The sequence below is a fragment of the Taeniopygia guttata genome, chromosome 3 (genome assembly GCF_048771995.1).
Source record: "Taeniopygia guttata chromosome 3, bTaeGut7.mat, whole genome shotgun sequence".
NCBI lineage: Eukaryota > Metazoa > Chordata > Aves > Passeriformes > Estrildidae > Taeniopygia > Taeniopygia guttata.
This window is the reverse complement of record NC_133027.1, coordinates 85,128,274-85,153,494: the sequence shown is the minus strand read 5'-3', so window position 1 is coordinate 85,153,494 and position 25,221 is coordinate 85,128,274. Positions and strand designations below refer to the sequence as shown.

The window sequence follows — 25,221 nt, the reverse complement described above, 5'->3', positions numbered from 1 at the left end:
GACAAGGACACTTGCTAATTCTCAGGGAAAAGGAATACATCAGAGGAAGATGCTCTCTCTCACAAAGAACAGTGTTGTACATCCAGGACTGGGAGCACCAGGTGACATATACGTGTTCCTAACCCACCACCTGTCACTGCACTCCCCAGCAGAGAACAGTGGGATGGAAATGTGCCATTAGCCTTGAAGGATCACACAGAATGAGACTTCCTCACTAAGTTCTGCAGGTTTTTGGAGGTTTCTGGCCTCTAACACTGTCCCAGCTCATGCAGTAGCTTTAGGGGTGGTATGTGTGGTGTGTGTAGAGCAGATGACTCCATCAGGCTCAAAAGAAAAACAGGAGCCGAAAGAAGTAGCCCCCTGGAGTGAGACAAGCACTTGTGAGGATAAATGAAGTAGCCCCCTAAAAAATCCTCAGAGCATGATGGCTCTACTACCTCTGCCTTACTCCCCCAACAAGATGTTAGCAGTGAACAGTTGCCAGACGCACCTGAAGCAGGGCCAACCACTAGTGAAACAGCCAAGCATGAGCAAGAAGTCCCCTCTGTGCCATGTACCACAGTGACCACTAGTTCTGTTTTAACAACTTCAACTGCTCTGCTCCCAAGGACAAGGATCAGCTGCAAAAAACAGTCAAATTCTTGTACCCCCTTTAAGGCAGTATCAGGCCCCTGCTTTGCAAGTGGGAAAAGGAGGCTGCAGCTTGCTGCCCTGGCCTCAGGCACAAATCAGTGGCTGATGACCATGGCAGGCTGTGCACTGCCAGCTGATTGTCCTCTCTGCAGCACATACCACCCAACCAGTCAGCAAGGCACAGGCAATGGTCTTTGCTCAAGCACAAAAGCAGAAAGAGGTAAGAACAGGGAGGACAGTCAATGGCAGGTCTTAATGGGCACCACCAGGCCAAGGTGAGAAAGGATGCTTTAAGCTGCACTGAGGCAAAAGGTTTCTTCCGGAGGAGAAGAGAGAAAATCAAGGGTGCTTCCTTGCTGGATGTGGGTTTAGGTGGCAAGGGACAAGGGCCAAAGGCTGCCCGGGTTCCAGCAGCCTCATGGGGTAAAAAGTAAAGATAGTACTCTTGCCAGATCCTCTTTGTGCATCTGCCTACCTTTGCAGATGGTGAGGGAACAGCTCTTGTGGCAACCTGGCACAAGAAGGACCAGGCACAGTAGCCTCCCCTGCACCTGGGTGACCCGAGTGTACTGTGGGTTCAGGCAAGCAAGTTTTTTTACCTTCATCATAAGGCAGGATAGCTGGACACAAGCAGATAGAGCAGGGCATGTGATACAGCACCCTTTGCCTTGGTCAGGACTGAAAGCTCCCTGGCACTGCTGCCCTCAAGGAGCATTTAAGGGCTACTAGGGGAAAACCAGGGTGCATTCAGATGTGGTAGTGGATGACACAAAGGAGAGGGAAAGAAGAGCACAAATCCACCGAGAGACAAAAATTCATGCCCAAACTCCCAGCCATTTAGATTAGTTCACAAGCAAGACAACTGCAAGAAAAAAAGGAGAGAGAGAGGTTGTGAGCAAGAAAGAGAGAAGAGATGAGACCCTGAAAAAACGACATACTATTCCCGCTCCTCTCTTTCCGTCTCCCAGCGTCGGCGCCTGGGGGCACAGAAACAGAAAGGTAGAGGTTACAACCACAGGAGTAGGTGCCGAGCTCTCCTCTTTTGCAGGGAAGTATACACACAACATGGCTCCCCATCATCCTGAAGAAGAGAAACCTGCCTATGGTCAGGCTGGAGAAGACCTTCCTTCCAGAGCCCAGCAACGTCTCAAGTTCCAGCAATCTTGAATGCCCACCGGTCCAGGGGCAGAATGCTTTGCTGCCAGCTGAAGTGAAGCTGGCTTCACTGGGAAAGTGACCTGGCTCCAGATGATGGACATTGCAGGGAGCTCCTGACAGGGAGTAGGACAGACTGTAGGGACTGCCTGGCTGCCATCTGAGCTTCCCTTCCATATATCTCCTCCCCACCCAGACAACTAACACACATGCACCCCCATCCTGAAAATTTCATCCTACCCCACAGATAAGCCAAGCAGCATTGGCTCCTCCCTGCGACTGCAGTCCCATTGATCCACAACTTGATCCACAGCCACCCTGTCCCTCTCCCTGTGCTCACCAGCGCTCCCTCTCCAAACAGCTGGCACCCCCCTGCCTTTCTGCCTGCAGCCATTGCTGGCACTCCCTTGCACCCAAGGTGCTCAATAATTGCCTCAGGAAATCCAGCCCACACTCCCCACCAGAGGCCAGAGCTGTGCAGTTCCTCTGGCTTCCTGCCAGCACCTGGATCCAGACTGCTTAACCCTGCTGCTCTCTCCCCATTGAGGTCTCCTATGATTATTCCTTCTCCTTGTAACCCTTCCACTACCTCTGTACAGTTGATTTCCCCAGCCAGACCAGGAAACGATGGGCAGAGGAGCCACACGGACACAGTTGCTTATCTAACCCTATCCAGGACCACTTAGTTAAACAAGAAGAATTCATGGTTCGATGCTAGAAAAAAATAAATTCTTTCCACTGCTGTGCAGGGAATACTCCCTCTGCTGTGGAGCTGCCATCTCCAATGGGCCCTGGCTTTTGCTGACAGACACTGCAGCCCACAAATGCATTAGGCAGGAAGGATCCACACCCAGACCAATTCATCAGCATTTGGGATGTGTGTTAAACTCACATCAGCACAGCAGTATCACACCTGGAAAAGCAGCATACTGCTGTCAAGTGCTCCTCACAAGAACTGCATCCAGCAGAGGCACAAAGACACCTTAGAGGCTTAACAAAGCCTTTACTGTAGCAGCTATCACCCTTCTTGGGACCTCTTGTTTCTCTCCTCCCTCCATCTGCTGTTCCTCTGTAAGGGCCCCTGCACATCACTGTCACTGAAGGGACCGTAAGTGATATGGAGACAGCGGGGACCACTCTGTGTGTTGGGAGAAGGATGCTGTAACAAAAAAGCCAGTAAGTGGGGACTTCTTCCTGTTCCTGGAGCTCAGACAATGCAACTGGCACATCTGCCTCTCCTCTTCAGCTACTCAGGCACACAAAATAGGATTTATCCCTTCTGCCTTACAGCAAGGAGGGGCACTACTCGTATCTTATTCCCCTGCCACTCTCTCGTGCTTACCTGTCAGCATCCGTCACCAGGGCCAGGCGTCCATAGTCCCAAGCAACTTTACGCAAAATTGAAAAGACAAACAACAGTGCCTGAAAGAGACCAAAAGAGAAGCTGTGAGAAAAGGCACTATCCAACTCTGTCCTTGTCCTCTGCATGCAGAGCCACAGGAACAAGGCGGGTAGGAGGGGAGAAAGTATTCATTTAAGAGCACACTGAGAGCACAAGTTCCCCAGGACTGTTAAATCAGACTATCTGGATAGCTGTGGGAGGCAGAGGTCCAGGATGCAATACACAGTAGCTAAGGTAGCTCCACAGGATCAAAAGGCCCTGAGGTTCCTAGGAGTCAAAATTATGGCTATATGATTTCTGGTCCCACAGCTTCTGGGTGGATAAAGCTGCAGGGACTTGGCAACATAAGTGGGAGTTTTGGGATGCAGGACTCGCTCAACATCACCCCCATCCTGCAACAATCCTTCCATGGGGCTCAGTGTGGTACTACTAGAGCTAAGTCAAGAGTGGCTAAACACACAGTGTCTAGGAGACATGATCAAGGCCAGAAAGCCAGCCAGCAGCAAAGTCAGAGATGGCATTTGGGGCCCTCAACCCTAATCATTTGATCACCATCCTTGTTTCATGGTTAATTAGGGCAGAAGGTGTCAAAACAACAATAGGTAGACTTACCAGAAAGCACATAAAGTCAAGGGCTAGGACGGTGGGCACCCCCCCAAAGGGCAGCCCCTGCAGCACAGTGCTGCGGATACGTGCACTGTAGCAGTAGTCCTTGGTAGTGCTGTTGTTGTTGTTGCATGTGGGAGTTTTGCAGGGGGCTCCTACTGAGCCCAGGGTGGCAATGACGTAAGGAAGCATCTCTACAGCTTCATTGTCTTCCCTGGGGAAAGGACAGAAAGAAATGGTTAGACACATGCCAGTTTGATGACAACATAGCCCTGTTAGAGTTGGGGGCAACCTTGCCTGCCAGCTCAGGCTTCTCTGTGCTACAGGATTTCCCTGGGACCAGTGTCCAGGGACAAGGCCATCTGAGAAGCCTGCTGAGTTCAGTGGTGCCAGAAGAACCCATATGCTTCAGCAGCTATTGTCCCACCATGGAGTCTCAGAACTCCCTTCCTTGTGTGTCCACTTTCACACCATTTAGGTGCAGCTGTCTCATAGACTACTTTTCTTCATGAGAACATGGTGTCTTCAGCTCCCCCCTCCTCAGCAGGGAAAGAGTTTAGGTACAGGAAAAAGTGAAAGGGTGGAGTGGATGAGGCATGAAGTAATGTCTGGATGACAGAAACAAACTGCTATAGGACAGTTGCTGCATCATGATCCCACCATTTCCCTTGCCTGGCTGCATAAAGCCATTAGCTTTATTAGGCTGAATCATCACCCTCTCTTCACTGCAGGCCTCAGCCTCCAGCTCCCAGGGCACCCATCAGGGGCTGGTCACACCCCCTGCTTGTTTTCTGCCCTTTCTCTGATTTGGAGGCCATTTAGATGCAAGCATATAGGGTAGAAAGGAGGCTTAGGCTCTACTATTTAGCTGCTCAAATATTTTATTTATATCAGTGCCTTTCCCAAACCGTTACAAGACCCACAGTGGCATGCAGGTCAGCATCACTGCTTGGACATGGGGAGGTCCTCCTCCTGGGCAGAGCAGCTCCATAAGAAACACAGAGATGATTATGGTAGCAATGGACAAATGCAAACTGAATAACTCGGAGAAGGACATGCTGACAGCAGAAACACAACCACTTTTCAGAACAGGCCTGAGAAAATCCCATCAGTAGCACAAGGAACAGTGATAACAGGAAGATCTATACAGGCTTTTGATCCCTGAACCATTCTTCTTAATCCAACATCCACAAACCACCCCAAATCCTTCACTACAACCATGAAACACACAAAAAGGATGGATAGCACAGTATCACTTATGGGCAATGCCTGTTCTCATTTTTTTTTCCCCAGAAATTCCATCCCTCAGGGCTGAGCAAAAGAGCCATCACTTGCCGAAAGGATGCGAAAGCTGCCACCAGCACTGCCCTTCAAGCTCTGCATTGTTTGGTGACATTAGCAGAGGGGATGCAGGGCCCCTACCTCCAGCTTATGGGTATAATCCTGGCCATCTCCTGCCTGGCTGCAGAGATTTATCAGCATCGCAGCACATCGCTAGCTGGAAAACGACCACAAAATGATTCGCTGAGGTGACCTAGAGAGCTCCACTTCAAAGTGATGCTTCCCAGCTCAGCTTGAACGGGTGCACAGCTACAAACCAGCTGAAGCACCAATGACAAAGGGCAGCCTGAGAAGCAAAAGCCCAGCTGGGTACAGGCATTGAGAGGGGGTCAGCCAAATTGGAAAAGCCACAAAATAGCCTGTTAAGACATAATTCACAGGTACAAAGGTGGAGCAGGGTTGCCTAGGGCACAACAAGGGAGCAGAAAGGCAGGAGAAAAACAAGCCAAGACATGAGATCACAGTTGGATATAAATCGGGAAGACAGGATAACTCACCTAGGCTGAATTAACTAGAGACTCAAAGCTCTAGGGGAATGATGGGAAAAAATGATGGCATGAGACTCAAAGGAATATCACACACTTTGGAGCACAAATGGTTACACCCCTCTGTAAGTGCAATCTAGATTAACTGAATGAAAAAAGAAATATCTCTCAATCCTCTTTTTGGGAACCTTGTAAATTTTTAGCAATGAGTTCCAGATCTTGAGTAAAGACTACAATCCTACTGTAACACCACAGCCTTGAGTTCTCTTTCTATAGTGAAAAAGGCAAAGAAGAAAAACATTTGCTTTTTCTAGTTCTATTAAGTTCACCCCTAAGTCCTCGCTCCTTCCCAGGACACAACGTGTGTCTTCTAGCTTTAACCACTCACCCACACATTCCTAACACATCCTCTCTTCTGACCCTATGGAAAGGTGACCAGAATCACATATACACCATCCTAGGTAGGGAAATGACCTTGACTGCCAGAACAACACCCTGATGCTCTCAGCATCTCTCCTTACACTACTCCTCACATGGCTGAGCACCATTTACTTCTCTGATGTCATCTTTGCATACTGAAGAAAAGCATCTCTGCCATCAGCCTGCAATCCCACTGCCCTGAGTAGCCAAGGTAAATGAGAAGCCAGCCATGTCCCAGAGCAAATCACTCCTTCCAATACACCTGGCTGCATGCTTCTCAACTTCTCAGACCACTTCACTACATATGGTGTCACTTGGGAGTCACTTCCTCTTGACAAATATGAATGACCGTAGGGTATTGGCAGATTTTAGAAACCTTGCTGCCCATTACCTTTTCTGGGTCATTAATAGCAAAGGACTTCATCCCTCTGCTCTTGTACCATTAAAATTGCTAGTTCACTCCTTGACTTTGTTTGTGGAACCTCAGCCAATTTTTGAGCCAGAACTCTACGCCTCCTCCAGTAGACAGTTTTCTTAACAGTTTCCTGTGAGAAATTTCAGAGGTGTTCTGAACATCCAAGCAAGTTACACAAGTCTGCCAGATGTTGTTATTTTACCACAGTATTGAAAGACTTGCAACAGATCAGGGAACTATGATTTTCCTCTGCAGACACCAAACTATCTACCTCATTTTTGCATGTTTTATAGCCCCATTTTTCCAGTAGTCTTTCTTAAAAGAAATGAGGCTCATGTGCTTAGATTGCCCACAACCCTATCTAAACATTATTTATACAAACCATTACATATTGAAGACAAACTCTGCAAGCCTATAGGTAATTTAGGACACATTTCAGAGAGACAGGTCCCAGAGTTATAATTTTTCCCTGAAGCCTAGAGGATGGACTGGATATAAACTTTCCTAGCCTCTTCAGTAACCCAGCCAGAACACAGCAATGGAAAAGATATGGTATATGCCCAAGGCTTACACTGCCTTTTCATGAGCTGAGTCAAGAAGCACAGAAGCAGTCCACATCATCCTTCATTATGCAACCTCCCCACCTAGCTGGTAAGCACCAGGAACTCACCATAGAAACAGAGGTGCTTCAGGTGTGTGGGAAGCTGGGAAAAGCTCACAGGAATGTTCAGAGCACTTGTGCCTATCTAGCTCTCCCAGCTGCAAGAACATCTGGCAGCAGGCTAGAGGTGACCTGCCATTGTATCAATTTAGATAAGACTTACCAGGTTCTTCTGGGGTTACAACACCATTTAGGCAACTAAGTAAAATGCTTTGGCAACCAATTCTGCAGTCTTTATCAATAGTGCCTAGCTAGTATCCTTCACCAAAGGCCTTTCCAAGGAGTCTTCCAGCTGAGCAGGAGACTGGCTGATTTTCCCAGGCACAGTGCAACCCATGGGCCTGGCAATACCAATTTCCTTGCATCTGGTTTGCACCTTGGTCTCAGATGCTCAGTCCAGGGGACTCTCTGCCCCCATCCTCAGCCAGGCAGGGCACACTCCAATGTGCCCTGTGCTGCAAGGTGCAGGGCCAGCCCTGAGACAGCTGATGTTGGGTACGGTGTTTCACTCAAAGCACACGCAGGGAGGAAAGGTGGTGCTTCCAGCACGCAGTCTTACACTACAGAAGCACAGTTCCCAATTATGAAAGGAAATCCCTTCTAGCAGTGTGGGAGGGATATGAGGATTTTTCTAGCAACAGCTGCTCTCCCCAGCTCAAATACACACTGAAGGCAGAGGTGGTTCTGCAAAGCTTTCTGTTTTGATCCCAGTGTCTCCCTCCAGGGAAGGATGCTGCATGTTTCCTTATACCTTATGTTGCCACCACAGGTAAAGGAGCATCTTTGACCACACAAACTGTGCTGCAATGGAACATGGTTAAAGGTGCCTTTCCTGGTACCTCCTTCCCCTTAAAGGCTGTAGGTCAGGGCAAGCTTGGCTCAGCCTGGGCTAAGACACTAACATCAGCATGAGCTCCTGAGCATCAAGAGACAAGGTGCAGGGAGTTGGTGGGAAGCTGTTGTGAGGCTGGAGTGGTGGGAACCAGCTCAAGGTACGCAAGCCCTTTCCTGATCACAAGCATGGCTTGTGACCACAGAATATAGTGGGGCCAAAGGCACAGTAAGAGCAGGACATCAAACCAGGTTCCATGCAAGCCCCAGAGGCTTCCCCTCCTGCACTCTGCATAACTAATGCTGACTTCCTCAAAACAGCAAAGACAGACTTGCCAAAAGGCATTTTCCACGCTTATTCATCAATACTGGACTCCATCCCCTTCTCTATTAACAGTACGAAGGAGGAAGAGAGGAAGCTTCTTCCCTCCACAGAGAAACCTGCTCCCTACCCTGCAGCATAGCTCCTACATCCCCAGCAAGACCAGCATGTCCACAATGTCCCCTGCTTTCACCATCTGTCAGAAGCAGAGGCATACAGCTTCCTACCTGAAGTCCCTAAAGCACATCCCCCCTGGTGCTGCAGCCCCAGCTTCTGCCTGTTAAGCCCTGTGCAAACACAGCCCTGAGAACTGCTGTTCTTGAGAGCTTGGTGGGCTCAGCAGGTCTGGGTCTAGAATACCAACTTATCCTCCTTGTCTTTGTCCCTGGCCGGCAGGTCAGCACCCAAATGAGGACCCAAACAGCAACCAGGCAAGCCTCCACACTCCATCTATCCATTGCAAAGAGAAAGAAGAAAGAAAGCAGAATGAGGTGGGAAGGCCAAGATTACATGGTCCTTCACTGCTATGACTGGCTACAAAGTGTGCACCAGGATGCTTACGGAGTCACCCCACTTGCAGGCAGGCGATTGGGAGATCCCTGCTGAGGAGGCTGCCTGTCCCACACTGAACTCTGCTGCAGCACTGTAAGGCCAGGGCAGACAACATAAACAGCACTGCAGGTCTTCTCAAACAGAGCATTTCCCATTCTCACCAGCTCACCCTGAAGTCTCTGCTCCTCATACTCAGCACTCACGTCCTCTGCCAAACCCCTGGCACCAGGGGGAAAGAAGAAAGAGGAAGCACTGTGCTGGGACTCAGGCAGGAGTGACGCAGGAGCTAACCAGCAGACAGATGCACTGACACGGGCAAGTGTCTGTGTTCCTTCAGCCACACCACTGATGTCAGCCAGACACGAGGAGGTGACCTGAGAAACACCTGCAGAAAAATATAAATCAATAAAGCGGATGCTTGCACTCTCAGACGGAATGACGTAAGCACACAAGCTACACTCATTTGTTTTCTCACCACTAAATGTTAGTAACTGCATCTGTAATTAGAACACTGAGATTGGGCTCTAGTAGAGACACATTTGTTTATGGAAATGTGACAGTCTCATAGCAGGCTGGAGGTGCCCGGAAACCAGTAGGTCTGGGGCTAGAATACCAAATTTCCAGAGTAAAAATAAAGAAACTCAAATCTTCTTAAATCTCTTGGGAATGGCAGGGAGGTAAGGTGTGCTTTGGTTCTCAGACATGGAGGGTGCCGAGGGCATGGCCTGTACCTTTCAGACCTGCTCCTCTGGGGTCCCCTTGGTCTCTGAAGTACCATAGGTAACCCACAGTGTGACCCCAGGGACCTGAGCCCAGAGGATGTGCCACCCTGAGCCTCTGCCTGCCAGGGCAGTACATACCTGCCTGCACTGGGCACTTGGCCACCCTCACACAGCAGCTGGCACCTAAGGTTGAGGGAGACTTCTCATCCTCTCAAAACAGCCACCTAGGTTACCTGCACCTAAGTGGCAATGTCTAGCAGAGCTCTGAGCAAACTGCTTGCAGCCACAAGCAGACCCATAGGAAGAACAGTCTGACCCTGTTAAGCAAGTAGGGAATAGCCTCAGGACAGGTGGGGAGAAAGGGGCTTACAAGTTAGCTCAAAGCCTTTCCCAGAGTACAACAGTTTAAACAGGGAAAATACCACTCTTGGTGCAGAAACAGCAGTGGGAAAGCTGTCCTGCACCATGCCTCAGACCTGGCATAGAGTACGCAGGCAGCTGAGGGCTGGAGAAGTGCTGACGTGCTGGGTGCAGTGAGGAGAAACGTGATCTGCAGGCCAAGGGAAAAAGCATCAAGAAGCAAATGTGCTACTGGTGCATTTCCAACAAGCCTGGGCAAAGCACTGATAAGCATACAACAGGGATCGGTCCTATATCAATCGAAAGGAGGAGGGGCCTGCCTAAGCCCTACATCTCTTTGTCTCCTTTCCATCTCCTCCAGTCAATACAAAGCTCCCTGCATGCTTCACCTCTATGAACTAGGCAACTGGACACCAGGCTTACAAAGCTTTGGTCTGGCAGGCTTGACTTCTTCAAAGCAAAAACTAAGTGCACCTTTGCCCTGGGTCCAAAGTCCTTCCAACTGGCTTTGCACCAGGCCTCAAATATCTACCACTTAAGGGCATCACACCTTTCTTTAATGCACATCAGTTCCCAGTCCTGGTGTTGGCAGGTACTGTCACTGTCACAGGCAGCCCCAACCCCACACTGCTCAAAGCACCATTTTGTGGTGGCTTGCACACTGCTGATTGTGTACATCCCAATGCTCAGGAAGTCCTGGTCCTGCTTCCAGCACAACTGTAAGCACTGCAAACCACACAAGTGACCCTGAGCTGGGACGGTGCCTGGCATGGATGGTAGTAGATTGTAACAGTGGGGAGCATTTGGATCCATGTAAAACCTAGGTTTGAGTTTCATGAAGGTCAGGAACCTGTCCACTTCACAACTTGGTCCCTTTCAAAATCACCCAGGATATTCACAAAAGCCTTGCCTTTGAAAATCAGCAAAACACTTCACGCTGCCTTCACCCACTGGAAACTACCTTGCCAAGTGATATGGATTGAGCTCCAAACAGCTAGGTCTTTTTTATGCCTCTTTTTTACAGGAACTCCCTCCAATCTGATGGTAGTGCTTTCAAGTCATATCATGCCCTGAACATAATGTACCATGCCAAAAAGGGCTGTACCACAGCCTAAAACCCAGTATGCTGTGGTTCATGCTCTCTACATCAGAGCTGGCTAATCTGTCCTCAGCCTAAGGGCAGTTTGGTCTCTCTGGCTCTGCATTTTGCTCCCATGCTGCATGTCCCACACTGCTGTCTTCCTCCCTCAACTTTCACATCCCTTTGGACTCCCTTCAGTGCTCCTGGGCAAGGTGTGTCTGCTCCTGCCTGGCCATTAGGGAAAGGCTGATGATGGCCCCTTCTCCTCCAAAGACGTTTGGCAGAACAGTAACACCCACACAACACCATGATGTAGTTCTGCTGCCAAGGCAGCTCGACTTCCTCCATGTGGCTACAAGGAACAACACAGCCATGGTACCTGGCATTTCTGCACCATAAAGGAGAGGTCCGCAGTCTCATCTTGTTTGCTTACTGACAAACACCATGGAGTCTCAATGCCGTATGGACACCCTCAGTGGTGTCTCATGGGAACCAATCCATGTGTCCCAGTTCATGGCAAGGGACTCATCCTCTGCCATCAAGAGAAAGCCCAATCTATCAAACAGCTCTCCACATCAATCAGCTCTCTGCACTGCTGAATCACAGTCACCCTGATTTACAGTAAATTGACTAGTTACCAAATCAAACACTTAAGTTACAAATATATTTACCTCTCACTTTCCCTTCAAGTTATTAGGCTGTAAATCTCAGAAAGATATCAAGTTTGTCTGCCAGCTTGTACTTTATAAAGAAATACGACTTACTGTTTGGCTTCCCTTGTCTCCTGTAGGCATACACTGATAGTGATCCAGTAAACACAAAAAACCATCAGAGCAGCAAGACAGATGAGGTGCTGGACCGCCCACAGTATATTTTGATGAGCAGCGGCCATATGGCAACCAAATCATATGGCTGGGAGTAAGTCCCAGATAACAGGGCTTCCTCACCTATCACTCAACACCCCAGCAGTTGCAACTTCACTGATTCCCAGTAGACTTTTAGCAAAGACAAGGATGGAGACTTTACGACCTCACAATACCAGTAGTTTTCAGCTTCTAGTTTATGGATTCCATTGGCACAATGGCTGTTCTTCATGGGTTGCCATCTTGATTATCCCCTACATGTCTAGCATCATCATTTATATTACCTGCATATGGCCTTCACTTAACTTACAACCTGTGGTCCTGCCCCAGGCTAGCTCTCCCATACTTCATTTTTTAAGTGAGAGTAACTTCATACAGGATCTTTACTGCACAAATACCACTTTAGTTTTCAAGCACTTTTACAGAGAGCTGTTCAGGTGCATGACATCTGGCTTGCCATAAACACAAGCCAATCTCCCTGGTGATTTCATATTTACTCTGAATTTTTCCACGTCTCTCCTGTTTCTCAAGTGACTAAATACCATATTGTCCCTTTTGCACCGGGGCATGTTTTTAGCAGTAGCTCTGCACTATTGCAGGTCTCATTCCTTTTTCCTTTGTTTATCAGTAACCTCACCTCATTGTAAATTCTGATCTTAATTCTCTTGTGTATAGGAGAGTACTACATATTCATCTTTCTCCTCAGGCCTCGTACCTGTTTCCTGCCAGTCACAGACTGGGTATTCTCATCTACACCCAGCTTTTCCTCTTGAGCAAAAAATGTGTCTCGCATAAAACCGGGTTTTTATCTAGTCTCTCAAGGTCACATTGATTGTTTCCTCTTCCTCTCTTCTGCATAACAGAAGTCTTTACCTCCTTGCAGCACAGTATTCAAAGACACAAGAATTTTGTTCACTGGGTGCAATTATAATCACTTGCCTATGAGGTATGATCAGCACTTCCCATCAAGGAAACTCCTTGGTGATGCAAGTCACCAAGCAGTGGCACGGAGCATCTCTCTGAGGAATCCAAGCCACCTCTCAGGGCTTCACAGCTGTTCCTCACCAGAGGCTGGTGGAACACCCTAGTGCATCAGCCCTGAGAGCATCACTCTTCCCTGACTCCACAGCATGAAAGCTGCTTGAGCAGCCAGCAGTTATTGGGGGTAAGCTTCTCTCTTGCCCAGTCCTCCTGCCCTAAGCTGGCACTACCAAATTAGGCATGCACAGGAGTGAAGCATTACCTCTCCTGGATGGTACTTCAGAAAAGCTTCATGCCCCTTTCTATTGGGTTTGCATGGACAAGCTTTGGTAGGAAAGGGGGTGGGGAGGAAAGGAAAGGTCTGCTACAGGAGTGGCTTCACTGAGAAGCTGCCAGAAGCTTCCTCCATTTCCAGCAGAGCCAATACCTGGCAGCTCCAAAGCTGGGCCAATTAGAAATGGTGGTAACTCCTTGGCAATAACGTATGGAAAAAGGAAGAAAAAAGTTTTGTGCAATTGCAGTCAGAGAAGTGAGGTGAAAACGTGTGAGAGGAATAAGTATGCAGACACCGAGGCCAGTGGAGAACAAGGGAGGGTAGATGCTCCAGGCACCAGAGCTAAGATTCCTCTGTAGTCTGTGGTAAAGACCATGGTGAAGCAACTGTGCCTCTGCAGTCCATGGAGGTGACCCATGCTGGAGCAGGTGAATGCCTGAGAGGAGGCTGAGATTCTACAAGAGACCCGCAGAGACAGGAACAATGCTGGAGCAGCCTGTCCTTGAAGGACTGCACCCTATGGAAGAGTGACCCATGCTGCAGCAGTTTGAGGGATGCTGCTGCCTGTGGGATGGACTCACATAGTAGCAGTCCACAAAGAGCTGTTGCTCATGAGATGGACTCATGTTGGAGACTTTCATGGAGAACTGTCTCCTGTGGGAAGGACCCCAAGGGAATGACTCCTTTCCCCAAGCAGCAGGAGAAACAACAGGTGATGAACTGACCCTAAAGTCCCATTTTGTGTCTCTCTGCATTACTGCGATAGGAGGTAGATCTGGTTGGAATGTGTTTTTAAGGTGTTATTTTACTTCTCATCTTGCTCTGATTTTGCTAGCAAGAAAATCAAGTAATATCTCTAATTTGAGCCTGTTTTGCCTGTGATGGTATTTGATGAGTGCTCTCTCCCAGTCCTCAGCTCAGGAACCCTTCATTACATGCTCTCTTCCCTGTCCACCTGTGGAAAGGGGCAGGAGAGTGGCTTTGGTGGGTGCCTGGCATTCAGCCAGTGTCAACTCTCTACACCCTTCTTGAGCAATTGCTCCACAGGGACATGAGAAAATTGAAACCATGCACCAATTCAAGAACAGTGGCAAAATGGGTCCATGTGCTTAGAGCAGCATCCCTGGAGATGGTGCTTAGTGGCACACAGAAAAACCCTCCTTCACATACTGGTGAAAAAGCTTGGCACTAGTAGGGAAGGGCCCACCAGCCTGGCTCTCTCACCCAGCAGCAGAAACCCAGAATGCAAACTAAGAAACCTAGAAGGAACCCTCTTCCCTCATGGGCATTGAGGGACAAGCTGCCAGGGTACTGCATGAGCTTCAGCAGGAGCAGCCTCAGTGTTGCTCCTAAAACAGGAACATCTACTTCAAATTCTGGCACCGGCACCCTTCCTGTAACAGACAAATGCCTGGTCCTTCAGCAGATTGCAGCTTCAAGTGTTTACAATTTGCAGGCTGAGGATGTTCTCACCTTTTCCCACCTTCCTTGAAGCATTCCTAAGATAGTGATTGCCTTGCAGAGCTGGCCTACAAAGGACCCACAGCACACACGAACAAAGGTCAAAGTAATCACAGCCCTGCAGCAAGTAAAATTGAGCTCCCTTTATGACTTCATGCTGAGTTGTAAAAAGATTTGTCAGCCACAGCAGGAGGAGAAAACGCTTCAATTATTCCTCAATAACAGCAGATATCAGCAAAGGGTTCTCACAGCAAGAAGTCTGGATGTGGCCAGCAAGCCAGGACAGTTACAGGAGACCATCTAGGAATTTGCTTTCTGCATCTACTGGGGAAATCTCAACAGAGTCAGGGATCCAGCAACAGCAGCATAGCCCAGGGAACTACACACAGCCAAGCGCAGCATAGCAACCTTGGCCACAAACACATCCAAAGTAGGACAACTGTGCCACTGGAAAAACCTTGAGGCCCTACAGCACATGGTTCCCCTTCTGCACTGTCCCAGCAGCTACTGAACTCCAGTAAGAGAGACAGATGTTATAAGAGACCAATTTGGACCTCCTGCTGGGCCCTGAATAAATAACAAAGGTCACAGCATAGGTAGATGGACATTAAACAGAGCATTGAGACTATCCTTGCTCCAAGGCCCGAGAGATCTGTTGGACCTCACTCAGCACATCAGGACCCAGAGATGCTTCAACTCCTCTTCTACGTGATATTTGCTCTGATTCTACCAGAGAGATCTAATCTGGAGACAGGTGCCCAATAACCTTTACCTGCTGGGAAAAATGAGGGTTGTTGAACACTTACCTCTTCTTGAGTTTTCAGGGCAGCTCTGCCTGCTTTTGACTGCTGGGGCTGGGGTCTGCAGGCAGGAGTCACTGGCATGCAGTAGGCTGGGCCCTCAGCCAGCCACTAGCACTTGAGAGATGCTGATCAGGCTCTTCTTTTCAATGGTTTCACTCCACCCCACTGGGCTTGGCAAGAGGAGCTGGGCCTGGCTTGGGAACACAGGGAACAAAGCGCCAGTTGGGCGCTGGGCACCGAGATCCAGCAGAGACCAAGGAACACTGAAGTGGTACTTGAAGGTAAGCAACCTGGCTCCCAGAACCACTGATAAAGGTGTGCGAGATAAAGCAGCTGTTTGGGCTTGCAGGTGGGCACTGAATTTTTGGTAAGATGCAGCAGTGTGAGCCTCATGTCATCCAGGCTCTATCTCAATGCTAGGGCAAACAAAGAAATAGTACTTTAACTGGATAAAGCTGCTCTGAGTCACTGTTTATCCGTGGAGCACAACTCCACACAAGCAAATATCAAGCCTATCAGAGTCCCCTAAAGACTGCAGTTTAGTAACCTGGGTTCCTCTGGCCTGCAGCCCTAGCTTAAGCCAGTGTGCTCATATCTACTAAGACCACCAAAATCCTAACTTGATATGAAGGAAATGGCTTGGAGGTCACCTCAAAAAACAATGTGGAGCACACCAAACACTGGACTAAGGTATTCCTGCCTTCACCTCTGCTGGAGGTGAAGGCAGGAATGGTCCTCCAGCCCAGACAGACGAGTATTACACAGAAGGACTAAGACCAGACACCTAACAACCCCCTCAGGCATGCCAGAACTTTCCTGGGCTCTGCTGCTCCAGGCAGTGGTACTGAAAGGAAAACAGACATGGGTGTGTTATAAACAAACAAACAAAAAAAAATTAAACTTTTGGGGACTGTAGTATATACAATATATATATATATATATATATATATATGCAATGTATATACAAGGTTAAATGTTGTTAGTACAAGTAACAGAATGTGATTGGATGTTGTTAACAATGTATGTATAAGGATGGATGTTGTTGATACAAGTAACAGGTCGTGATTGGAAATGTAGTTAACAGCACATGGTAGAGGGTTAGATGGTGTCGGTGCGAGTAAGGTGATTAGTTATATTAAAACTCAATACTGTTGTGCATGCATAAAACGGGAGTGGAACCGGGGAGGAGATTCCAATCTTTGTGGAGGGGGGGCAGAGAAGCTTCCAGAAGTACAGCATTGTGGAACACTGCCACAGCTCGGATCAAGATTGGAAGAGAGACCAACCAAAGGAGGCGAGAATCTCAAAATGATTGGCAAAGACTGCACCAACTTATGGGCCAACCAGCAACAGAGAAATAGCCTATCACAGCACAGATCCTGAGCGCCCAAATCAGGAGAGAAGAGAGGGACTTTAAAAGGCCTGGGATGTGTGACACCCGGGTCTTTCCTCGGAGCTGCTTTCCTTGGAAACACCCGTAACTTACTTAGTTGTTGAAACAGTCCCCAGACTAGCCGGGGGCTTTTGCTTCCAGTTGTTCAGTTTGTAATAAACACGCTTACTTGTTTTTAATTAACTGGCCTCCTTTTTTGTGACTTTAAAGTTTTCTTTGTAAACCTGTCCATAACAGATACATTCCATAGGCTTGAGTTTGGAGAACACCCAGGAGCAGCTAAACATCATAGCCTGGAGCTGCTGTAAGGCAGCTTGCACACCTGGAGGCTGCTTTCCACAGAAAGCACTGCCCTAAAAAGAGTGCAAATCAGTGGTGAACAGCCTAATGAGAGCTGTAGCAGTTAGCTCTGAAAGAGACATGCTCAGAAGAGCTGTGCTAGTCCCATCCCACCAAATCTTCTGCCCAGCTAAGCCCTTCCGTGTCAATCCTTATTCTGGGCGTATTTCCTGAGACCACCTTTCCCTCCTAAAGCTATTCAATCTCTGCTTCCACAGATGACTTCTAACGTCAAAATAAAACAATGTGGTGGGTCCAGGTGCCCCAAACCTGAGGTGACTTCATGTCTTCATGTCTGACTTCGTGTCTCCATCTTGGTGTGCAGTCTTGAAGTTTGACGGTCACCCCATACAACCCTAACCCTCTGCTGGACACAGTTACCAGCACACAGCACAACACTGCACTAAAGCATGACATGGGTTTCTGCCAAGAAATCATATTCCTGACTGTTCACCTTCTATGGAAAGGTCAACTGGCTGGCTAGACTGATGTGAAAGTGCAGCATCACAGAGAGGGGCAGGAGGGGCCATCACCCAAATAAAAAGGAGCCAGTGGACTCCAAAGATTCAGGGTACCTAGAGACAAAACCCCTGTTCTTTGCTGGTTCACAGGGGTGAACATGCTGCTCCATACTTCATTTCTGAAAGGGGACAACACACAACATGTATTGCATGAAAAGAAACCATCCAAAGCAGTGGCTGAGGCATTTTCTTTATAGGCATGAAGCTTGCTTGGCCTTCCCAAATACATTACAAGAGCAGGGAAAAAAAGAAACCAAACAATTAGTAGAACTATGGCATTCTGAGATAAATTACTAATTAATAACCCAGATGAGATTACTGCTTAGTATTTCTCCTAATGCAAATCTTTGGCAACTGTACAGGATAATGCTCGTTAAGATATTTCTTCAACAATCTTCATGCAAAAGAAATGACCCCTGCTCAGGAAAGCTCCCAAGTACATACTTATCTTGAAACACTTTTACTGAAGTCATCATAAGTATATGGCTAAATTAAAGTGTTTACCCAAAAAGGGACAGACTTGAGTGCTGTGCTCTGCTTCAAGAACCAGATGTTTTCCAAGACCATTCTCTGGATTCTGGCCATGTGCAGCAGCTACCAACCTAGCCCCAGCTGGGTGCCTCAGGGTAGAGGCTGCAAAGACCAAAAAGTTTAAGTAGAATTTTTCTTTAATGTTGGCAAATATGTTCCTGCTGTACACTTCATAGCAACCAGTTAAATAAATGATCCTAGACCAGAAAGTTTTCTTCTCTTCCTGGGGAAATGGTTCTGGCAGGCTTGAAAAGCATGCCATTTCTCCCAGTTCTGCTTCCAAATTTCATTACTTCTGCTTCTCACTGCTTCATCAAAAAACACTGCTCTCCCTTCTCAGCAACAGGATTGAAGATCCCTTGCTGACAGAAGACATCTCTTACCTCTCTCCACTTTCCTCAAGCTCAAGTCTGTACACCTGTCATTTTTCCAAGCACACCTTTCCAGTGTGACTGTTCCTACAGCTGGTGTGTCTCTCTGTGTGGTCAGCATCTTTCTCAATGTATTGTGCCCAAACACCCCAAGCATAGACACAGCTAGAGCCAGAGGAAGAGTGGTACTGCAGCCTCCTTACTCTGCAGCACAACTTCTTTCCATTTTTAGCCTGAGAGCCCAAAGGGTTCTCTGTCAGTCATATCGTGGCCAAATATACATATATCTCAGTACTCTGTCACCCCAGTTTATCCTCTCACTTCCCGTTTCCTTCCGGCACAGCTGCCTCCCACGGTGCTCAAATTGACCACAGAGGGAGGGCAAAGTAAGGTTTGTTTTTATCTTTAATTTTTTTTTAAACTTTGAAATAAACACAATATTTAGATAAGTGTCAGCTGTTACAAGGAGAACTTCAATTTTCCCATTTATATCAGCAAACATTAAAACATTCTAGTTGTGCCAATTTTACGTAGTGGGAAATACCGGAATGTTGTTACCAGACTTGCTGTGGATCACCAGCATCAATCAGCTTGCCAATCAACTCTTGCCAAATGCAAATACACAACACAACCTTTGTTACCTCTGCTGATCTTAAGAGGGTATTTTGAAAAGGTCTCCTGCACTGAAGCACTCAAGCTGCCTCAGAGTAATCCCAAGCAGCTGTATGATCTAGAATTTCCTGCACTTTTAATGGAGCAGGCAACCTACAGATACCAATGGCAGAGACAAAATCCATTAATGCATAATGGAGGCTTCCTAACATCTGCTTTTTAGATTATGGCATGGAAAGACACTACAGTGTCTTTCAGTGCTACACACTACAGATGAGACAGAAGCCTCTTACAACACATTTCACTTTTTATCAATGGATAAAGTGTAGCCACACTGCCACATTTGCAGGCCAATAAGGCTGTTCTGAAATGCCTCTTCCAACATGCCCCAATCAGCTCTGAGGAGCAAGCCCAGAAAAGCCCTAGGCAGCAATAGGTTTACACAGCTTAAAACACAACCTGGACAATGCAGAGTAAGGCCAGACAACACTCCTTACCTGACAGCCCATGCAAAGCCTCCTCCCCCCAAACTGGAGAGTTTTCAGATTCAGTTTGCATTTTGCAATCTACTGCCACACCCTCCCTAGAGCTCCCAGGGAAACCTGCTGCTCCTTTCCCCCAGTCCTCCTCAAATTTAGTAAGCGGGAAGGCTGCAAAATCAGCTGTCCCCTGCCTAAGACCATCCAGGCATGCCAACTTACAGCTCCTCCTTGAATCACAGCCTCCTGAGGAGGGTACATCATATCTCCTCCCTATACTGCTAGTGCTGAAAACATACATCCCAGGCCAGCTCCAAGAGAGGACAGTGCCCAGCTGCCCCAGAGCCCCCTGACAGCCATGCTTAGACTTCCAGGGCCTGAAATGGGAAAGCACAAGGGTGCAGGAGAGCAGCAACTCCTCCAGCCTCCTGTCCTGGGTGGCTAGCCCCGCTACTGCTGCTGCCCTGCCCACCTATTTATGACCAAGACTTGCCACAGTAATCCTGCCACAGCCCTGTAAGTGAGGAGGCTGGAATTTCACAACTAGCACCCTGCCCTCTGCTTATGCCACTTGACTGGCATCCCAGTCAAAGTCTTCAAGAATCCCCACTTACAGAAATCGGGTCTCTACTGAGGCTGTGGTGCCAGCCATGGCTGCTGGGGACTGACTGCCAGGTCTGGGTGGCAGGGACATGTCCTGTCAGAGCCAACGCTGGGAGCTCTGCAATCAACTCTGCCACACGCATCTCTGCTGGGCTCCACCTCATGCACTCACACTAGACGTGTGTGTGTGTGAGACTCATTTACTGCAGCTCATCAGAAACCCACAGACCCAGCAGTGTTTTAGGGTCAACACTTGCTCTCCAAGTGGCACAGGCACAGGGATGTGTATGTGTAGCTCCTCAGCAATCAAAAAGACATCCCTTGCTTGGTGCCTTCTACTCAGCAACCCAGTGGACACTACAAAGCATCCCAGGGCAGTTAGCTGCTCATCTTAGAGTCACACAGATGGTGACATACACCTCCTGAGTCAGGGACCATCTGGAAAGAAATTGACAGCTACCAAGATCCCAGTTTTACTCCACTGCGGCTGGCCAGCAGTACTATAGTCCCTACATGAAACACCTGCAGACCCTCAGGGCTAAGTTTAGCCCAACATAGCCACTTGCATCTCACTCCTTCCTCCTGAATCCTACCTGCTTTCAATCCTACCTATCTAATATCAATCTACACATCACAGATTCACAGAATCATTAATGTTAAGAAAGACCTCCAAGATCATCAAGTCCCACTGTTAACCCAGCACTGCTGCATCCACCATTAAACCATGTACCCAGGTGGTGCATCCACATGGGTTTTGAATACTTCCAGGGATGGGGATTCCACCATATCTCTGGACATCTTGTTCCAGTGCCTGACCACTCTTTCAGTGAAGAAATTCTTCCTAAAATCTAACTTAAACTTTCTCTGGTGCAACTTAAAGGCATGTCCCTAAGTCCTATCACTTTTTAGGTGGGAGAAGACACTGTCCCCCATCTGGCTACAACCTCCTTTCAGAGTAGGTACACATGTTCCCCATTAGCTTCCTTTTCTGCAGGTTAAACATCCCCAGCTCCCTCAGCCACTCTTCATTAGATTTGTGATCTGGATCCTTCACCAGTTCCACTGCCCTTCTCTGGACATGCTCCAGCAGCTCAACATCCTTGTCATGAGAAGCCAAGCAGGGCTGGTGGGAGGCTCTGGATAGCATCTCAGGGCCAGGTAAACAAAGTTGGAGCTCAGGAAGCATCCCCTCAGACTCATCCACAGCTGCCCCTTGATGAGGGGTCACCAATGCCCCTGCATGCCCGAGCTGTACTCACAGCTTCCAGGCCCAGGTCCCACTAAGCCTGTGCTCACCACAGAAAATTCCTCCCAATATAGCATCAATTGCCTATTTAAAACTTGATGTTTACTAACACCAAACACACTCATGCTGGAAGTGGAGGATGAGATGAGTCAAGGAAGCATGAGCAAGGAAACTTTCTTCTGTTGTGTGAAGATGAGGGGATCGTGGGAGGGTTACTTAGGGATGGGTGCTGCAGAATCAGCTGATCACCTGCAGTTCCCTCACCAATGCAAGGAGACTCAAGGGCACTTACTCTTTCACATCAGACTCTTAAGCTCTGGGAACACTTTCCTGTGAAAGTGTGAGATCAGATCCAGCACAAAGGAGTGTGCCAGCACCACCTTGCAGACTGCTCCAGGCTTGAGAAACAGCAAGTGCCAGCAGGTGTTGAAGCACTGATTTAAAATGAAGTCTCTGAAAACCTCCTCACAGTTCCTGGGACCCTCTTGCAGCAGCTCAAGAAAGCATTACTGGTTGCTACAGTGCTTTGACAGGACCTCAAGGCAGTGTCCATCTCCAGGGGAATCACAACCCCTCCAGCCAGTGGGTGGGGAAGCAGCCCTGCTCACCCTTGCCCAGCCTGCTCTGGACGGTCACTCTATTATTCCATTTGCTCAGTGCCCCTGGGAAGATTTGCAAGGACATCTGACTGCTGAGGCACTAGTAACACCAGCCTTTGTCTGTGGGCAGAGATGAGCATGGGTCACTGTGGGCAAGGTTTGCTATGGGTCTCAAAGGTTTGAGGAAGGAAAGGGATTACAACCCCAACTCCCCAAGGCACCATCTCACACCTGGAATACTGTCCAAGAATATGCTCCTGAGCAAGAGAAGGCAAGAAAAGAGTGCCTTCTAGGGCTCCTTGAATTTTGCAGACTTTCTCCAGTGCCAAGTTATATCCCATCCTAGATGGCTGGAAACAGATCCCACATGATGTTATTGAACTGCATACCCATATGGCGGCAGATCAGATTCTTGAAGCCCCTCCAGGCAAAACAACCAGTGTCAGACCCTGACTCTTTCTAGAGCCACCACTGCATTTTCCATTTTTCCCTCCTGGCTGCATCCAGCCATCTCATGATGCCAGGCTAATTTTCAGAACCTCACATTTTCCATTTTCCTCTCCATCTTTGAGAAAGTTAATGCTTTCCTGCCCTCAAATAGCTAATACCTCTTCCATCCTACCAAACTCATAATGGACCTCCTGGCTGCCTTCCCCAGATTTGTCTTCTATGCCACAGCACTTACCAGTTCCAAATGGGCTGACTAGAATGCATATTTACATTAAGCAGGCTGGATCAATTTCTGAGTCTTTAACCTTTCCTAATAGGCAAGAGAGGGTTGGTGTCAGGGTCTTTACCAGAAAGCCTCAGCTGACTTCTAGTGCATGCTCAGCCAAGACTTGGAGTCCAGAGGTCTGACTGGAGCACAGGATATCGTCACACATAGGGTCCAGGAACTGCTGGACAACTGTATTACAAGTTTTGGCTATAAGCCATCCACTCAGCTTACCTTTGTGTACCATCCCTTCAGCATGGATCAACAGGGATGCAGACTTCTGCATTCTATGCACCACCAGAGGTTAAGGCACCAGCAACTTTGCCCATGCCTAGGACATGCTTTGCTCCGTTCATCCTCCTGGTTCACCCCTGTACCCATTGCTGGGTGCCCACTCTATGCCAGCTTCCCACATGTCCATGTAGCAGCTCCCGGTCATCCTCACCCCTGCCCACCTGCTCCTCCCAGCACGGATTCACCCGCCCCAGCACTGACTCACTCCCTGCTGCTACCAACCATGCACCCAGCCTGCCTCTGGTATACCCACCACTCCAAGACACAGGGTGAGGGGAGACAACACTCTGCTTTAGAGAGCAGCAGTGAACCAACATGGATCCACAGCACAGGAGAACCTGCCTGTGCTGTGCATCCCACCCTGAATGGCTGCATGACTACATGTATGCTGCTGATATGACCCATGCCTCTGATCATCAGAATCACACCCAACTCCTCCCAGGGAGAAAACGCAGCTAATTTCCAGCAACTGGCAAGACAATCCACTTTCCAGATGATACATACTAGCAGCACTTTGTTGCTGCCTGCACTCTCACCTAGAGTCAGCTGAAATCCCAGTTGAATTACCAGGAGTAAAGGGTATGTCTTGCAGCAACGGACCTCTGCTCCTATTGTTAAAGTCCAGGAAAGTAGCAGGGAGCTGTCACTGCCCTGCTGTCCTCTATTCTGCTCTGGCTTGAGAATTTACCCCTCTCCTGGATGGGCAACACCTGTCATGGAACTAGCCACAGGATTAAAACCAAACATGTTTTTGGACGGTTTCCCAGCTGCTTGACAGAGTAACAGCAAGAGCAAAAGCTTCACACTGCTTGGTCAGCTCCAAGCAGACAGGGAGATGCCCAGGTGGGCAGCAGCACACCTTGCAAAGCTTTGCCACTGTTAGTTTAATTTTCCATCCAAGGTCACCGCTTAGGCTCTCCAGGACCAGGTATGTTTCCTGCCCTCCAGGGCGCATGCAGTGGCACCCAGCTGCAAGTTTAACACAAAAAAATGAGAAAGAGGGAATAAAACATTCCCCATCCATCTCTAGTCTGAGTCACGGGACCTAATGCCAGCTCCTGCACAGCCTCTCCTGTCTGCATGAAGCATCCACCTTTGGGTGGAGCAAGGCTGCTCTGCTCAGTGATCCCAGCTCCCACTCCCCATCTTCATTCTACACCTCATGCAGCTATTAAATATCTCCTCCTGCTATCTGCCACCTGTCATCACTGTCACATTTTGTCCTTTAGTTCTCTCCTACCTGGAGAGGTAGGTTTTAAATTTATGTTAGAGAAAGGCCAGTCCCCAGCCCCGTGGGGGCTGTCAACAGAGACAGCACATATGCCTGTCCATTTTTCTTTCCCCCTGGCATTTACAATCATCACATTATGACAGTGGAAACCATATCTTGACTATTCCCTCTGGTTTTTGCTTTGGTACCACAGTATGGGAAGGAATGGGAAGTTTCTCCTCCAGCACTTCAGGCAGCAACCTGTACCAGCAGGTCTTCCTCCTGGACCTTCTTTTGCCTACTCACTTACCAAGCAATGGGACAGCAGTTCATGTTCTGCCATCTCTAACACACATACTTTAAGAAGTACGGGCAGATAAAAAACCCCCAACAAAACAACCCAAGAAACAAAAATCCCAACACCAAACCACTGCTCTCCAGCCACATCTGAGTTGCACTCGCTCTTATCCTGAAATCCACATGCCAGGAGACTCCTGCAGGCAAAAAAGGTATGAAAATGTACACCTGTCTAAGTGGGAAGGCAGAGCAGGAATAACAAGGCAGGAAAGCCCTGGTGCTGGGATAGGAGAGTGTTGGCCCAGAGCTCCTGGAGTCTCCAGAGCCAGCTCAGAAAGGAGGAGTTGGTAGAAGGGGCAGGTTTCTCAATCAGAAATGTTCATTGCAAGTCAAAGGATGCTCTGATATGGTAGACTGGGCTGCAAGGCAATTAGAGGATGATAAGGATGACTGACAGTTGGAGACAACCAGAGGGAAGAGAAGGGAACAGAGGGAAGAGCAGGTGGGCATCTTTGCTCCAGGGCAGACAGGCTCACCACCCTGCAATAGTTTTTCAGGACTAGGCTGGGAGTTTCTAGCCCACACACCTATTCAGCTACAACACGCAGCCCTACCTGTACCACTGCTTGGAAGGGTTGGACTT

At 48.4% G+C, this 25,221-nt stretch overlaps 1 protein-coding gene across 6 annotated transcripts in view; it reads right to left on the bottom strand.

Moving 5' to 3' along the window:
* The window catches only part of TMEM63B (transmembrane protein 63B), a 49,358-nt gene that overhangs the window by 14,674 nt on the left and 9,463 nt on the right, over positions 1-25,221 (bottom strand). For 2 of the 6 annotated variants that reach the window (XM_030268580.4, XM_030268581.4), the window contains 3 exons: positions 3,803-4,010; positions 3,131-3,210; positions 1,572-1,610 (listed from right to left, as the gene is read on the bottom strand). In XM_030268580.4, the coding sequence (XP_030124440.1) occupies positions 1,572-1,610; positions 3,131-3,210; positions 3,803-3,988 (305 nt within the window). In that variant the 5' untranslated portion in view covers positions 3,989-4,010. Of the gene's footprint in view, positions 1-1,571; positions 1,611-3,130; positions 3,211-3,802; positions 4,011-8,984; positions 9,209-25,221 lie in introns of those variants that run through there. The other 4 variants (XM_072927287.1, XM_072927288.1, XM_072927286.1 and 1 more) reach the window with 3 other exon arrangements.